At 42.8% G+C, this 18,299-nt stretch overlaps 1 protein-coding gene across 1 annotated transcript in view; it reads left to right on the forward strand.

Moving 5' to 3' along the window:
- Window positions 1-18,299, forward strand: part of LOC134338400 (seizure 6-like protein) — a 445,108-nt gene that overhangs the window by 294,457 nt on the left and 132,352 nt on the right. Inside the window, exons 7-9 of the mRNA XM_063034201.1 lie at window positions 9,495-9,688; window positions 11,975-12,169; window positions 13,747-13,885. Of these exons, the coding sequence (XP_062890271.1) occupies window positions 9,495-9,688; window positions 11,975-12,169; window positions 13,747-13,885 (528 nt within the window). The remainder of the gene's footprint in view (window positions 1-9,494; window positions 9,689-11,974; window positions 12,170-13,746; window positions 13,886-18,299) is intronic.

The raw sequence follows: 18,299 nt of genomic DNA on the forward strand, positions 1-18,299 counted from the left end.
GGAAATATGGGACAAGGGTGGTCCCGTATGGGACAAACCAATTTAGCCCAATATACGGGATGTCCCGGCAAATACGGGACAGTTGGCAACCTTATGTTCAAGTTCAACAGTGCGTGACAGGGAATGAGGAAAGGTGCAGCTGACTCATATCGTTTCCTCACAGCCCGGTGGTTGGGGACAGCTGCCGTAAGACATAGGAGCAGAATTAGCCCATTTGGCCATCAAGTCTGCTCCACCATTCAATTATGGCTGATCTTTTTTCCCCGACTTCACCCCACTCCCCAGCCTTCTCTCCATAACTTTTGATGCCATGTCCAATGAAGAACCTATCAAGAACTCAAGAACATACACCCACAGCTGCCTGTGGTAATAAATTCCACAAATTCACTTCCCTCTGGCTCAAGAAATTTCTCTGCGTCTCTGTTTTAAATGGACACCCCCCTATCTTGAGGCTGTGCCCTCTTGTCCTAGACCCCCCACCACAGGAAACCTCCTTTCCACATCTACACTGTCCAGGCCCTTCAACATTCGAAAGATTTCAATAAGATCCCCCCTCATCCTTCTAAATTCCAGTGAATACAGACCCAGAGCTATCAAACGCTGCTCATATGATAACCCTTTCATTCCCACAATCATCTTTGTGAACCTCCTCCTTGTGAAAATCTAGAATTCTGCATCACTCTTCATTGTAGCAGTACAATGAAGACACTAGCAGTACACTGGAAGTTCGAGAGAGTCAGGAGGCAGAAGTGAGTGTAGTTGCTATCACTAGGGAGAAGGTGCTTGGGAAACTGAAAGGTCTGAAGGTGGATAAGTCTCCTGGACCAGATGGATTGTGGAGGCATTAGTAATGATCTTTCAAGAAACACTATATTCTGGAATGGTTCCAGAAGACTGGAAAATTGCAAATGTCACTCAGGTCTCCAAGAAAGGAGAGAGGCAGAAGAAAGGAAACTATACACCAGTTAGGCTGACCTCAGTGGTAGGGAAGATGTTGGAGTCAATTGTTAAGGATGAGGTTTCAGGGTACTTACAGGCACATGATAAAATAGTTCAAAGTCAGCATGATTTCCTGAAGGGAAAATCTTGACTGACAAACCTGTTAGAATTCTTTGAAGAAATAATAAGCAGGATAGACAAAGGAGTACTGGTTGATGTTGTGCTCTTGGATTTTAAGAATGCCTTTGATAAGATGCCACACGTAGGCAGCTTAACAAGCTAAGAAGCTGATTGGCAGAATTGGAATAAAGGGAGCCTTTTCTGGTTGGCTACCAGTGACTAGTGGTGTTCGACAGGGGTCATTGTTGGGACCTCTTCTTTTTACGTTATATGTTAATGCTCTGGATGATGGAGTTGATGGCCTTGTTGCAAAGTTTGTAGATGATACAAAGATGGATAGAGGGGCAGATAGATTTGAGGAAGTAGGGATACTGCAGAAGGACTTACACAAGTTAGAAGAATAGGAAAGACATGACAGATGGAATACAGATTCGGGAAACGTATGGTCATGTAGGAGGAAAAAAAGTGTAGACTGTTTTCCAGATGGAAAGAAAATTCAAAAATCCAAGATGCAAGGGGATTTGGGAGTGCTCATGCAAGATTCCCTAAAGGTTAACTTGCAGGTTGAGTCAGTGGTGAGGAAAGCAAATGCAATGTTAGCAATCATTTTGAGAGGACTAGAATATAAGAGCAAGGATGAAATATTGAAGCTTTATAAGGCACTGGTAAGGCCTCACTTGCAATAATGTGAGCAGTTCTGGGCCCTTTCTCTAACATTGCTGACACTGGAGAGAGTTCAGAGGAGGGTCACAAGAATGATTCCAAGAATGAAAAAGTTATCAAATATTGTTATTGAAGGGTCTGGGCCAGTACTCACTGGAATTCAGAAGAATGGTGGGGGGATCGCATTGAAACCTATTGAATGTTGAAAGGACTCATGTTTCATAACCGGCAACAATGAATATTAATCGAGACAGGTTATATAAAAACAACCAAACGTTTATTAAACACGGATAAACAATAAAAAAACAAACGAAAACCTTAACCGGAAGTTAACCGCTATGCAGCTGTTCAACAAATCGTCACTCGGCACTGGTTCTTAAAGTGTTAAATGCGAAAACAGTTCTTAAAGCGGTAAAGTCAAATACAGGTCTTAAAATGGTAAATTCGAAAATCCAACAGATTTAAACGTTCAATTGGGTGAGACTTCTCTGGAGAAGGATTTCTTCATAGACACGACTTTGCTGTTGGTTCTGACCAAAGGATTCACGATGCAGAAAATAAACATTTTAAAACAACTGACCTTAAATTCTAGAGAGCACCTTGCATGAACTACCTTGCTCTTTTGGCAAGAGTTATCTTCGATGCAGGTCGCTACTCCTTCAACGAAGACTCAATAAGGTCGATCCTTTGTTAAACTCCCGAACGATACCAACTTCCCCTAATCCTTCGGGTCCTGTACTTCGATACAGTCTTCACTCTCCCATACTACTGGAAAAAGGTACATCAACAAATTTAGCAAAAATTGCCAATCCAGCGCTATTGTACCTTGCAACAGAATGTAACACTCTGTTTTAGAAATGAAACTGCGTCATAAAAACAAATATGCAACAGAAACGGAGACATAGCTGCACGTTCTAGCTGAAAAACGAAAAACTAAAAACTAGCTGCGTCATCTGAGGTCTTCCCTTATATACCCGTGGTGCACACGTCATCACGTGACCTCACATCGGCGGGAAAATTACATCAGGTGACCTCCAAAAGACCATTGCATCATCTCACAAAAAAAAATCACATGATCTCCTTATGTAACACTCAAAAGAGTGGATCTGGAGAGGATGTTTTCTAGGGATGTCTATTTTGAAAGGAGATAAGGAGGAATTTCTTTAAGGAGGAAGTTGATAGATTCTTGATTAATCAAGGCATGAAGGGATAGGGGGAGGAGGTCTGATGGTAGCAGCCCTCTGTCCAATGTTAAACATTTATTGAAATGTCAGAGCCTGATCCTCCTTGTAACAAAGAAAGTTTAGAGGAGAGTTCAAGTCTCATCATGAATAGTTTAGATCATCTGAGTAGAAAGAAGCTGTTACCATTGGTTTGAGGACCAAGTTTAAAATGATGACAAAAGGATACAAGGGGAGCTCACTGCCCATAAGTATTGTGGAAATATGTAAGTACACCTCTATCAAATCTCTTCTTCCAGGGAAACCAATCCCAGCTTGTTTAGACTAACTTCTTTGCTGAAATCTCTCATACCTTGAACCACTCTTGCAAATTGCTCCCACACCTTCTGCAGTACTTTGACATTGTTCCTAAAGTGTAAGGACCAAAACGCTTCCACCTTGGCATGAAACCTTGCGTTTGTTGCTACGGTCACCATCTATGATGCCCCTGATCTTCTAATCTGATCACAATTGCCCAAGAGGTAGTCAGACAAGGCTTGCTCCTTCCACCAAACCGCTGGTGCTGTTATAAATAACAAAATTAAGTAAGCAGTGCCTGATTAATAGTCAGTGCAAGTAACCCAATATCAAAGATTAGTATTCAATTTACTGTGCCTCAGTGATTTCCTTGGCTGGTATCTTCCGCTAAAGCACATACATACTGTTGTATATGCTAAGAGACAGCGTATGAAGTGTAACAGAACATAATTATTTGTTAATATACCTACCAGCTAGAGAGATTTTCCTTCTGAAATCCTTCTATCTCAGTAATATATTGCAGCTAAATAGTTGTGAAATGATGCATATAACAAGTATAAAATTAGTCAAGGGGATATGAATATTTTATAGAGAAGGAGATTATCCGCTCCACTGTGCATTCCTGTTCCATTCCACGCAACTTTCCCTCAAACCAAACTAAATGGGATAACAAACTCTGGATAAAAAGGCTTTCTCAGAAAAGTAACATTTGTCTACAATCCGAGACATTTAGAAGAAGATGAAATACTTCAAATAATTAAAAGAAATTTAAATAATTTTGAATTTATGCTTTCATTTAACATCACACTGAACTTTTCAGAGTTAAGTAAGAACATAATTATGGACTAAAATAAAGTATTAAAAAGCACAAACCACCTTCTTTATATGAAATTTAGGAATCCTTTTCAAATGAGTAGGGTCATGTAAGATGTTCCAGACATGAGTCAGATATGACATAAACAGGAGGAATTCTGCAGATGCTGGAAATTCAAGCAACACACATGAAAGTTGCTGGTGAACGCAGCAGGTCAGGCAGCATCTCTAGGAAGAAGTACAGGCAACGTTTCAGGCAGAGACCCTTCGTCAGGACTGAAGATATGACATGTCAGCTTAGTTTTTTATTATTTAATTTATTTATTTGTATTTAGCGATACAGCATGGTGAGGTTCTAGCCTAACGAGCCCAGGCCACCCAGTTACACCCATGTGACCTACTAACCTGTATATCTTTGGAATATGGAAAGCCTCAGTAAAGTCCAGAGGGCCAGCAGCCAGTATCAGGTCTCCAGAGTGTTCTGTACAACTGTGTTGCCACAGACAGGAGGCAGAGGACAAACCGTGTTGCCACAGACAATACTCGCCACAACCCTCAAGGAAACACAAATCTCAAGGTTGTATGTTGACATTCACGAAGTTTAATAATAAGTGTACTTTGAACTGTAACTCTGAATTTGTCAATGGGTGAAATGCAGGAAAAGCTGATTCCAATAAATCTCACGACATACAGTACCTTGTTGGTGAGAGGTTCCAGTGAATTAGTCTTGCAGCTTTTTTCTGTCCCGTTGCATGGTTATATTTTTACATTTAACAGGTAGGTGCACAAGATTTGTCTACTGGGGCCTCAATTACAAACAGCTTTGCAAGCAAGCACAGAATATCTTTGCACTTTCTCTTTTGAAGCAGATGCTGTTAACATATGGAGCTTCACCGTGGGATCTTCCATCCATATCCCATTCACAACACAAATCCCAGTAACATTTCCCAACAGGGGCTCCTGGACAACATTCTGATGAGCGTGGATGGAGATGGAAATGGTCAGTAGGTCAGTTCACTCTCCAGGTCGCCAGTATCAGAAAAAGTTAGAACCAATACAAATTGAGGCTGTTGAGCGTGGAAGAAGGGTGGAGAGGACAAAAGGAAAGAGTGGAGGCTGGGAAAGATTGTCTCATGTGTGTGGTGGTGCTGCTCTTTGAGGGAATGTGAAACTGATTCCCATAGAATAAAAGACATGCCTGGGGGAGAAACAAACGAACAAACACCCAAATTACCAATAAAGAGAAGGGAGGGGATAAAGCACATAGAGTACCTCCTGCCTCACCACCATGTTAAAAGAAGTTTAAAATTTCTTTGAACCTTTAAATTTTCCCAATTCTGTTGAAAAGTCATCAGAATGTAGAAGATTGAGGGGAGATTTGATAGAGTCCTGCAGAACTGAGGGGCATAGGTAGGATAAATGGAGGGACTACAACTAGAGGTCATGGCTTAAGGGTGAAAGGTGAAAAGTTTCAGGGGAAAATGCGGGAAAATTTCTTCACTCAGAGGGTGGTGAGACTGTGAAATGAGCTGCCAGCACAAGTTGTGAATGCAACCTCGATTTCAATGTTTAAGAGGAGTTTGGAAGATAGGGGTATGGAGGGCTATGATCCCTGTTCTTGTCAATGGGAGTAGGCAGTTTAAATGGTTTCAGCATGGACTAGATGGGCCAAAGGGCCTGTTTCTGTGCTGTACTTCTCTGTGACTCTATGACCCTAACTTGAAACATTAACTTTGTTCTCTCCCCCTGGATGCTGCCTGGCCTGCTGGGCATTTTTATAATGTTTTCCTATTATTTTTTCAGATACCCAGCATCTGTAGTAGTTTGCTCTCAAATTCCCTTATTACAACAATCCATTCCCCAGTGTGACTCCTATTCTCCCACTGCAATGTGTGCCAAAATGATTCAATGCACTGATTACACTATAGTATAAATCTGTTTTGAAGTCTTAATCGCAAACCTTAATGAGAACTTGCGCAAAGTTTCTCTGGTAAGGGTGTTTACCTGTCTTTAAAACACAGGGTGTTCACCTTTCTCTCACTGCTAGTGTACAAAGAGATGAGCAAATGAGAATAAGGTTTAATATCACTGACTTGTCGTGAAATCTGTTTTGTGGCAACATTACAGTGCAATACACACAAAAACTATGAATTATAATAAGATATATTGGGAAAAGACAGATTGTCAGGTAATGTCCTCACAATTCAATGAGGTAAACAGGTGTTCAGCAAACTGGAGTGTTAAGAAAAGGCAGCTAGTTTCAACCATCACAAGCTGGTTAGCAGAATTTGGCCAGAAGATTATTGTCAGTGCACCAGTAACGATGATCCCTTGACACTGCTTCAGCAGCTAGTCACACATTCAACCAGCTTGTAAGAAGCAATGAACAATTTGTGAACTATCTCTGTAGGGAGCTCATTAAGTTGGTTACTGAGCATTTCAGATCCTGATCAGTAAGTGAATTAAAACAATATTTGTCCTGTCAGATTTTGTTCCTTTATAATACCAATGAAGTTTATTCAACATCTTCAGGTTTTTGACACTTTCACTAGTGGGAGCAGTTTCTAACTATCTTCTCCAGAGACTTTATGACGTAGGTAGGAAAAGGGAGGAGGTCCTGAAAACCGGCTGTAAGGAGTTAAGAAGGAAGTTGAGAAGCAGGACCTCAAAGGTAGTAATTTCAGGATTACTGCCTGTGCCACGCAACAGTGAATATAGGAATGGAATGAGGTGGAGGATAAATGCCTGGCTGAAGGATTGCAACAGGGGGCAGGGATTCAGATTTCTGGATCACTGGGACCACTTTTGGGGTAGGCGTGACCTGTACAAAAAGGATGGGTTGCACGTGAATCTGAGGGGGACCAATATCCTGGCAGGGAAGTTTGCTAAGTCTACTGGGGAGAGTTTAAACTGGAATTGCTGGGGGGTGGGAACTGAACTGAAAAGATGGAGGAAGGGGTGGTTGGCTCACAAATAGAGAAAGCTTGTAGACAGTGTGAGAGGGAGGATAGCAGGTGATAGAGAAGTGTTGCACTCAGACCAGTGGTTTGAGATGTGTCTATTTTAATGCAAGGAGTATTATGAACAATGAGGAAGAGCTTAGAGCATGGATCAGTACTTGGAACTATGAAGTTGTGGCCATTACAGAGACTTGGATGGTTCAGGGACAGGATTTATGAACATTTAGAGAGGCGTAATATGATTAGAAATAGTCAACATAGCTTTGTCAAAGGCAGGTTGTGCCAAATGAGTCTGATTGAATTTTTTGAGGATGTGACTAAACACATTAATGAAGATAGAGCTGTAGGTGTAGAGTACATGGATTTCAGCAAGGCATTTGATAAGGTACCCCTTGCAAGTCTTATTGAGAAAGTAAGGAGGCACGAGATCCAAGGGGATGTTGCTTTGTGGATCCAGAACTGATTTACCCACAGAAGGCAAAGAGTGGTTGTAGGTGGTCATATTCTGCATGGAGGTTGGTGACAAGTGGTGTGCCTCGGGGATCTGTTCTGGGACCCTTACTCTTTGTGATTTTTATAAATGACCTGAATGAGGAAGTGGAGGGATGGGTTAGTAAGTTTGCTGATGACACAAAGGTTGGGGGTGTTATGGATAGTGTGGAGAGCTGTCAGATGTTACAAAGAGTTATCAATAGGATGCAAAACAGGGCTGAGAAGTGGCAGATGGAGTTCAACCCAGCTAAATGTGAGGTGGTTCATTTTGGTAGGTCAAATATGATGGCAGAATATAGTATTAATTGTAAGACTCTTGGCAGTGTGGAGGATCAGAGGGATCATGGAGTCCAAGTCTATAGGACACTCAAAGCTGCTACGCAGGTTGACTCTGTGGTTAAGAAGATATACGGTGCATCGGCCTTCATCAACCGTGGTTTTGAGTTTAGGAGCCGAGAGCTAATGTTGCAGTTATATAGGACCTTGGTCAGACTTGAGACCACACCTGGAGTATTGTGTGCATGAGACCACACCTGGAGTATTGTGTGCAGTTTTGGTCCCCTAATCTGAGGAAAGACACCCTTGTCATAGAGGGAGTACAAAGAAGGTTCACCAGATTGATTCCTGGGATGGCAGGACTTTCATATGATGAAAGACTGGATCGACTAGGCTTATACTCGTTGGAATTTAGAAGATTGAGGGGGGATCTTATTGAAACGTATAAAATTCTAAAGGGATTGGACAGGCTAGATGCAGGAAGATTGTTCCCAATGTTGGGGAAGTCCAGGACGAGGGGTCACAGTTTGAGGATAAAGGGGAAGCCTTTCAGGACGGAGATTAGGAAAAACTTCTTCACACAGAGAGTGGTGAATCTGTGGAATTCTCTGCCACAGGAAACAGTTAGGGCAAGTTCATTGGCTATATTTAATATTTAATAGATATGGCCCTTGTGGCTAAAGGGATCAGGGGGTATGGGGGGAAGGCTGGTATAGGGTTCTGAGTTGGATGATCAGCCATGATCATACTGAATGGCGGTGCAGGCTTGAAGGGCCAAATGGCCTACTCCTGCACCTATTTTCTATGTTTCTATATTTCTATGACCCCACTTGGAGTACTGTGCTCAGTTCTGGTCACCTCACTGCAGGAAGGATGTGGAAACTATAGAAAGGGTGCAGAGGAGATTTACAAGGATGTTGCCTGGATTGGGGAGCATGCCTTATGAGAATAGGTTGAGTGAACTTGGCCTTTTCTCCTTGGAGCGATGGAGGATGAGAGGTGACCTGATAGAGGTGTATACGATGATGAGAGGCATTGATCGTGTGGATAGTCAGAGGCTTTTTCCCAGGACTGAAATGGCTAACATGAGAGAGCACAGTTTTAAAGCACTTGGAAGTAGGTACAGAGGAGATGTCAGGGGTAAGTTTTTTATGCAGACAATGGTGAGCACGTGGAATGGGCTGCCGGCGACGGTGGTGAAGGTGAATACGATAGGATCTTTTAAGAGATTCCTGGATAGGTGCATGGAGCTCAGAAAAATTGAAGGCTATGGGTAACCCCAGGTAACTTCTAAGGTAAGGACATGTTCGGCACAGCATTGTGGGGCAAAGGACCTGTATTGTGCTGGAGGTTTTCTATGTTTCTAATTTCCTTTATCAGGTAACTTCAGTCACCTCAACTCTGAACTGATTCCACAACCTATGAGCTCACCTTCAAGGACTCTACAAGTTATGTTCTCAGTATTATTTATTTGTTATTAATTGTGTTTTTTGTATTTGCACAGTTTGTCATTTTCACATTGATTGTTTGTCCGTCTTTGTGTGTAGTTTTTCATTGACTCTACTGTATTTCTTAGTTCGACTGTGAATGCCACAATAAAGTGAATCTCAGGGTAGAATATGGTGACATAAATGTTCTATGATAGCAATCTTCAACTTTGAATTTTGAACTGATCCTCGAAGAATAACTCCGCTCCTTCAGTCTTGATTGCATTTCATAGGACATTTGCTTTGTTCTCTCTGTTTCTGATTAGGCTCGTCCTCGTCAGTGGACGCAATGGACACAGTGTACGCAGTGGAGACAGTGCCTCCTCCACTGTGTTGTATGATTCCTTAAGGAATGAGTACTTCCCAATCGAAGGTTTGATTAGCAATGGCCACTTTGTCCAGGTTGAGTTCACCTCTGATGAAACGGTGACAGCAGGTGGTTTCAGCATTCGATACGAAGGTATTTCATAATCTTCCAATTTAAATCCTGTGTTAATTGGGTAAGGAAGGAATCCAGCAAATAGGAAGAAACTTTCTCTCTGCCCTCCACCAACCCTTCATTATATCTGGGGAGATGGGTGTAAAAGTGAATGGTGTAGCATAGTGCAAGAGATGGGATTCAGAGTCATCCCAAGGTTTCAATAGGTACATTTAATGTCAGAGAAATGTATACAATATAATCCTGAAATTTTTTTCTTCGCAAATATCTACGAAAACAGAGGAGTGACCCAAAGAATGAATGACAGTTAAGTGTTAGAACCCCAAAAACCCCCCAGCTCCCCCTCCCACGCATAAGCAGCAGCAAAGCAATGACACCCCCACCCCCACCAGCAAAAAAAGCATTGGCGCCCCCCACCAAGCCCTCAAGTGTGCAGCAAAGCATCAGCAAAGACACAGACTCACAGTACCTCAAAGACTACTCGTTCACCTGGTAATTCAACATACCACAGGTGCGCGCTCTCTCTCTCTCGCTCTCTCTAATAAAGGAAAAAGAGATGTCTCCATTTCACAGAGAGAGGGGAGACATAACAACTTTCTGATTTACAATGTTAAAGGTCTGTTGTGTCGCTTTTTTTGAGCTCTGTGCCCAAAGAACTTGGGTCTCTGTTCACACAGCCAGCAGCCAGCTCACTGCTTACGATCTTCCATCTCCCACAACACACCAATTTCCAGAGCCACAAAATCCCAGAACCTTGAAGGCATGCTAGTGTTCTGGGTTGTGTCCTTGGTATATCGAATAGTGGCCAGTCATGAGACCCCGAGAGCGGGTCCCATTCCCGCAAAGAGCCAAAGTCAGCATGTAACTCCAGGTCAGGGTCTTCAGAAGAACCCTGAAAGGGAAAAATAGTGATATTAAAGATAGAAATAAAGCTGATTCTGAAGATGCAAGCAAAGGAGTGGCCGTTAGATGCCATCATCTCCTAAGCTTCACACCTTGTTGGAATAACAGTGTGAATTCATGTCCAGACAAAAATATTACTTTAATGTCACTAACTCTCGAAAAATGAAATAAATGTATTTGAGACCATGGTAGCATAACTTGTAGAGGTCCTGATCAAGGGTTTTGGCCCAAAACTTTGTTTATTCCACTCTATAGATGCTTCCTGACTGTTGAGCTCCTCCAGCATTTTGTGTATGTTACTACAGATTTACAGCATCTGCAGAATCTCTTGTGTTCTAAATTAACATACTGCCCAGAGAGGGCAGAAAACCTGGTCAGGAACAAAGGTAACACGGCTGACAGTAGAGCACTGTGATTCTTTGCTTCCTTAATTCCTTGATCTGCAGAGACCAATGCCAGGACCTCTGCCTGACACCATTCCTCATCAAAAGGAAGTTTATCAACCTGAAAATTTGGAGCTAATCATGAGATTCAGAGAGGACAAAAGTTTGTTCCCTCTGATATTCCAGCTGAAATTTATTCCTCAATCAATAATTTATTCCTCAATTAATATGACTAAAAAGCAGATCGTTACACTGGTGCATTTGGAAGTTAACTGTGCATAAATTACCAGGCTCCCTTCTTTTGCTGCCGAGGAGACTTCTGTTCTGTGGCACTCAAGTATTCTTGGACATTTTGAATTTGTGCAGGTGCTATTAATGGGCAAGTCTTCCTTTACCTGTTCTTTTTATTTGAGGTTCTTGATAGTTGTAGCTATTCTTCCCTTAATCTAAGTAAGACACCAAAATCTTTGACAAACCGCTATAGATGCACCGTGGAGAGAATCCTAATGGGTTGCATCAACTCCAGCAGAAAGTGATGGAGGCAGTCCAGTCCATCACAGGCAAAGTCCTCCCCACCACTGAGTACACTTACACTAAGCACTGTCACGAGAAAGCAGCATCCACAATCAAAGTTCCCCACCACCCAGGCTGTGCCCTTTTCCCACTACTTCCATTGGGCAGGAGGCACAGGAGACTCAGGTCCCTCACCACCAGGTTCAGGAATGGTTACTACCCCTCAAGCATCAGGCTCCTGAACCAGCGTGGATAACTTACTCACCTGAACACTGAACCGATTCCACAACCTACAGACTCACTTTCAAAGGTCTGTGTGACTCTTATTCTCCATACTGTTTTTATTTGTAGTTTGTCTTCTTAGTCAGTTTATGTCCTGTATGTAACATTCTATTGTATTTTCCCTCTAAATGACTGCAACAAAACGAATCTCAAGGTAGTGCATGGTAATAATACATATTTTGATAATGAATTTATTTTGAACGTGTCTTGCTTTGCATTTGCTCAGCCTTTGAGCGTGGACACTGCTTTGAGCCGTACATGCAGAATGGGAACTTCACAACAACTAATCCCTCGTATAGTGTCGGGGCAGTGGTGGAGTTCACCTGTGATCCGGGTTACACCATGGAGCATGGCTCGCCCGTCATTGAGTGTATCGACATCAGGGAACCCTACTGGAATGGGACAGAGCCACTCTGTAGAGGTAAGTGCAAGCCCCCGTGTGTTTATCGTTACTATGACACAGTGATTAGATTCACAGCAAGCAAACATAAGCATGGATTAGCTGGGCTGAAGGTCCTGGTCTCAGACTATGTGAGTGTACACGTTACTCAACAAATAATTTGTGTGTGGCGAGGATGAAAGCTAGAAAGATACTAGCATGGATAGGAGATCGGCTGACTGGCAGGAGGCAAAGAGTGGGAATAAAGGGGGCCCATCCTGATTGGCTGCCAATGACTAGTGGCGTTCTGCAGGGTTTGGTATTGAGACCGTTTCCTTTTTTGTTGCATGTCAATGGTTAAGATGATAGAACAGTCTCGGCCTGGAACATCGACTGGCCTGCTGGATCCCTCCAGCATTTTGTGTGTGTTGCTCAGATGACAGAATTGATAGCTTTGTGGCCAAGTTTGCAGATGATATTAACATAGGTGGAGAGATAGGTAGAACTGAGAAACAGGGAGTCTGCAGAAGGATTGGGACAGATTGGGAGAATGGGCAAAATAGTGTGGGGAAGTGTATGGTCACGCACTTTGATAGAAGGAAGAAAGTCATAAACTGTTTTCTAAATGTAGAAAAAATCCTAAACTCAGATTTGCAAAGGGACTTGAGAGTCCTTGTGCAGGATTCCCTGAAGGTTAACTTGCAGTGGTAAGGAAGGCAAATGCAATATCAGCATTCATTTAAGAGGACTAGATTTCAAGAGCAAGGACATGATCCTGGGGCTTTATAAGGCATTGGTTAAACTGCACTTGGAGTATTGTAAGCAGTTTTGGGCCCCTAATCTCAGAAAGTGTGCTGGTATTGGAGATGGTCCAGAGGAGGTTCATCAGAATGATTCCAGGAATGAGAAGGTTATCATATGAGTTGCGATTGAAGGATCTGGGCCAATACTCACTGGAATTCAGAAGAATGAGGGGGATCTCATTGAAGCCTATTGAATATTGAAAGGACGGACGTGGAGAGGGTGTTTGTTATAGTGGGTGAGTCCAGGACCAGAGGGCACAGCCTCATCTATTTAGAACAGAGATGAGAAGGAATTTCTTTAGCTAGAGGGTGGTGAATCTGTGGAATTCATTGGCACAGATGGCTATGGAGGCCCAGTCATTGGGTATATTAAATTGGTTAGTCAGAGTGTCAAAGTTTACGAGGAGAATGGGTCTGAGAGCGATAATAAATCAGCCATGATGGAACGACAGTGTAGACTCTCCGAGTAGCCTAACTCAGCTCCTATATCTTATTTAATTATGGTCTTATAATCTTCTTCAGCACATGTGTAAATCAGATTGAAATGATTCTTGCTCCAGATCTGATGTAATATAAAAAACACGACTAATAGAAGAGCAATCCTATAAAACACAATGTTTGAAAGTGACCGTATATACATAAGACCAGCATACATACAGAGTGATTCCATGTACACAAAGTGACATTAGGGGCAGTGTCACTTAGGTGTATTTGACTTTGTAAGCAGCTTTGTATTAACGGGTTGTCTGTGAATTGGTTGGTTGGCGGATGAGTCTGTTCTCAGTTCTAGTTCCACTCCCCTCTGCCTTTCTTTAGCGCTATGTGGTGGAGAACTGAACACCCAGGCCGGAGTCATTCTCTCACCAAACTGGCCACAGCCGTACGATGAAGGGGAAGACTGCATCTGGAGGATTCACGTTGGCGAGGACAAGCGTATACTGCTTGATGTTCAGCTGTGAGTATTTCATGCGATGAGCTCACCTGTCGTAGAGCCACAATTAAGGAAGCCCCAGAGCAGTTTGGTGCCATTGGGGGAATTATTCTGTGACATCACCACTGCAATATGGGGAAATGTGACCGATGTTACAGTGACCATATAAACTCAGCAGTAGTATTGACTTCGACCAAAGGAATAAATATTATTACTCCCCAGCTCTTCCTCAAAGTGCTGCAATGGCATCTGTTTATAAAGAAATGGGATTTAGCATCCATTGGTGGACCCAAAGAGGAGTAAATGTGTCAGAATTGGGGAAGCGCAGATAATGGGAAGATTACAGCAAAAAACAAGACACTGGAGGAATATAGCAGGTCAGCCAGTATCCATAGAGGGAAATGGACAATCAAGATGAAGGCCTTAGCCTGAAACTTTCACTGTCAAGTCCCTCCACAGACGCTGCCTGTCTTACTGAGTTCCTCCAGCAACTTGATTTTTTCACTCCCAACTCTACCATCTGCAGCCTCTAGAGTTTACATTTTGCTACTCAGCAAAGATTACAGAATAATTTCATAATGCGTTTGAAAATATGGAATTTCAGGCTCCCTCGGGTAAGAAAGCTGTATTGGAAATTGTTGAAGTGAGTTCTTCAGCTATAATTGTTGTGTCAGATGATTGTTGCTTCTGATAATTAAAATGGAAATCAGAAAGAAATTGCAGATGCTTGAAATCTGAGGTAAAAAAGGAACAGAAAATGCAGGAAACACTCAGTGGGTCAGGCAGTATCTGTGGAAAGAAACAGAATGAACAAAGGCTCCTTGACTTGAAACATTAACTCTGTTGCCAATTCCACAAAGCTGCCTGACCTGCAGAGTGTTTGCTGGATTTTCGGTTTCTATTTCTGCCCTGTGTTTTGTTTCACTGGCTATTCAGTCTAACAGGAAGCTGGAGCATAGCAATCTATCACTGTTCGTGAGGGTTTCCATTCACTCTGAAACTGCAAGATCACTCCCACTGAAAGATCATACTGAGGCCAGTTGTCACAGTTCCAAATGTATACATGGCATTTTCACAAGATTTACTCTCCTTTTCCTGCACGTATTAGAAACCAAAGGACAGAGGCAGAAAATTGGAAATAAAAAATAGACTTGCATCAGTTAAGAGAGAGGGTGTTTGCTAGTGTTTGCCTCCTTAACATCAGTACTCAAAATGGGAAACAAAATATGAATACTTCCAGAAAAGATCAGACACGCACATTACTGCACACAGAAAGACAGATTTTGACTGGGTTGGTCATTCAGTCTGATGATGAAGAAGCCATGTTATTAGGAAGTCACTTCACTCAGCTGAATTTCCCTGTCAATCTGTGTGGTGTCAACCAGGAAGTTACCTGTCCATCTGTACAGTGTCAACCGAGAACCCACCTGTCCCTCTGTGTAGTGTCATCCCAGAATTCACCTGTCCCTCTGTGCCATATCATCCCAGAGTTCATAGAAACATAGAAGCATACAAAACTTACAGCACAATACAAGCCCTTCAACCCACAAAGGTGGGCCAAACATGTCCTTACCTTAGAAATTACCTAGGGTTACACATAGCCCTCTATTTTCCTATCCAGGAGTTTCTTAAAAGACCCTATCGTATCCGCCTCCACCACTGTCACCGGCAGCCCATTCCATGCAGTCACCACTCTCTGCGTAAAAAAACTTACCGCTAACAACTTCCAAGCACCTTAAAACTGTGCCCTCTCATGCTAGCCATTCTGGCCCTGGGAAAAAGCCTCTGACTATACACACGATCAATGCCTCTCAATGCCTCTCATCATCTTATACAACTCTATCAGGTCACCTCTCATCCTTCATGGCTCCAAGGAAAAAAGGCCAAGTTCACTCAACCTATTGCTGGAGCTGTTGGGGAGGGTTTAAACTAGTTTAGCGGGGGGGGGGGGGTCCGGCGGTGGGAATCAGAATGTGAGTGCAGAGATTAGGGTAGAAGGACTACATTTTGCTTTAGTATCGTACCCCCAAAACAAACCTCCCCCCCACCCACCCTCCCCGAACATATCATGGCAGCTAATATATCTACAACACAACAATTCACAAATACAAGTATTCACAACCGTACCCCCACACTACTTCAATACGACAGCTCATACACACCTGCAACATGTCAGATGATCCAAAATACACTCATATTTACAATTCATCAACCACCCTGTGAGGTAAATTATAAGTGTGTTAAATGGGAGGCAACTTCCTAAGTACAATCAAATGCCCTCAACTAGTAGGTAATTCCTTAAGACTCCCAAAATATGATAAGAAAGGTCCCCATTTCGAATAGAACTAATATAATCCATTATATATTCTGTATTGTGTCATTCCTTCAATAAAAATAAATATATTAGAAAAGAAAAAAAATAAATAAATAAAATAAAAAAAAGAAGGACAAGGGCATGATGCTATGTGTTCTGAGTTGGTGAGGAAGGACAGGCAGGGGACAAAACATAAATGTAGCCAGTTAGAGGGGTTAAAATGTGTCTATTTCAAGGCTAGGGATATTAGGAATAAAGGGAATGAACTTAGAGCATAGATCGGTACATGGAACTACGATGTTGTGGCCATTACTGAAACTTGGCTGGAGGAAGGGCAAGATTGGCTGATGCAGGTACCGGGGTTTAGGTGTTTTAAAAGGAATAGGATGGGAGATACAAAAGGGGGGAAAAGTAGCATTACTGGTCAGGGATAGTATCACGGCTATAGAAAGGGAGGACGCTGCAGAGGGAGTGTCCAGTGAGTAGGTGTGGGTGGAAGTCAGAAATAGGAAGGGATCAGCCACTGTGCTGGGGGTAGTCTATAGGCCCCCAAATAGCCCTCGGGACACCAAGGAGCAGATAAGCAGGCAGATTTTAGAATGGTGCAGGAAATACAAGGTTGTAGTTATGGGTGATTTCAACTTCCCTCATATTGACTGGCACCTCCTGACTGCAAGGGGGATAGATGGGGCTGAATTTGTCAGGTGTGTTCAAGAAGGATTCCTGACACAGTATGTGGATCGGCCGACGAGAGGAGAGGCCATACTGGATCTAGTTCTGGGTAATGAACCTGGTCAGGTGGCAGACCTCTTGGTGAGGGAGCATTTTGGTGAGAGTGACCACAACTCCCTTAGCTTCAGCATAGCCATAGAAAAGGATAAAAACAGACAAAATGGGAAAGTGCTTAACTGGGGAAGGGCTAACTATGAAGGGATGAGACAGGAACTAGCGAGAGTAAATTGGATTCAGATGTTCAAGGGCGAAAGCACAGAAGTAATGTGGAGGAAGTTTGTTTGGTTTTTTTTATTCAGTGCAATCGTGAACAATAGCCAGATCAGAAATGCTGATCAAGTCAACTAGTTCCCAGAGAGAACTCTGATAGGCCAATCAGATGGTTCACTGCTGCTCAGCGATAGAACACAAAAAAATCATATGTACAATTAAGAAACATTAAAAAAATAGTAGAAATATTGGAGTCATGATGATCATGATGAAGTCTGCTGGAGAGAGACATTTATACACATGCTGTCCTCCATAATTCAAAGAGATTGAAGGATAAGGTTGCAGGGTGACAAAACGTGGCAGGAGCACTTGGAACTAAAAACGAATCCCTACCAGGAGAAAACAGCCCCTGTACTTTCCACACTGTTCTCCAGCAGTTTAAGGACTAAGTCCAGCCAGAACATAACTCACAAGTACTCTTGAAAGTCAGGTATTAACCCTACCTACCAACAACCAAGCATTGCCATCCTTCATGACAGCTTATGAAGAAGCATGTGACTTCCCTCCCAGAGATGATAGGCGTTTGTGCACTCGACTCTTGAAGGCTTGGACCCCATCGTCGCAGATGTTTCCAACCACAGCATCTGGAAGGCTGTTCCAAATTCTGATAGCACAGTGAAGGAAGCTTCTGTCCAGTGTGTAGGTTCTCGCATCTGACATAGAAACAGCATGGGCTTAGGGACCACTTGTGCTGGGTTCAGGATAGGTTTGTCTCACTAAGACAAAGAAAAAATGGTAGGAAAAGGGAAAACGAAACACGTGAGGCAACTCGTCAGAGGAAGAAGGAAGCATATGTTAGATATAAGAAGCAGGAAGCAGGAGAGGCTCATGAGAAATATAGGGTAGCCAGGAAGGAGCTTAAGAAAGGATTTAGGAGAGCTCAAAGGGGGCATGAGAAGGCCTTGGCATGTAGGATTCAGGAGAACCCCAAGGTGTGCTATGCGTACGTGAAGAACAGAAGGATGACAAGAATGAAGGTGGGGCCACTAAAGGATAAAGAAGGCAACATGTGCCTGGAGGTGGAGAAGGGTGGGGAGGTCCTAAATGAATACTTCACTTCAGTATTCACAAGTGAAAAGGACCTTGATCAGGGTGAGGTTGAAATAGAACAGGCCTGTATGC

The sequence above is a fragment of the Mobula hypostoma genome, chromosome 27, assembly GCF_963921235.1.
Source record: "Mobula hypostoma chromosome 27, sMobHyp1.1, whole genome shotgun sequence".
Taxonomy (NCBI): Eukaryota; Metazoa; Chordata; class Chondrichthyes; order Myliobatiformes; family Myliobatidae; genus Mobula; species Mobula hypostoma.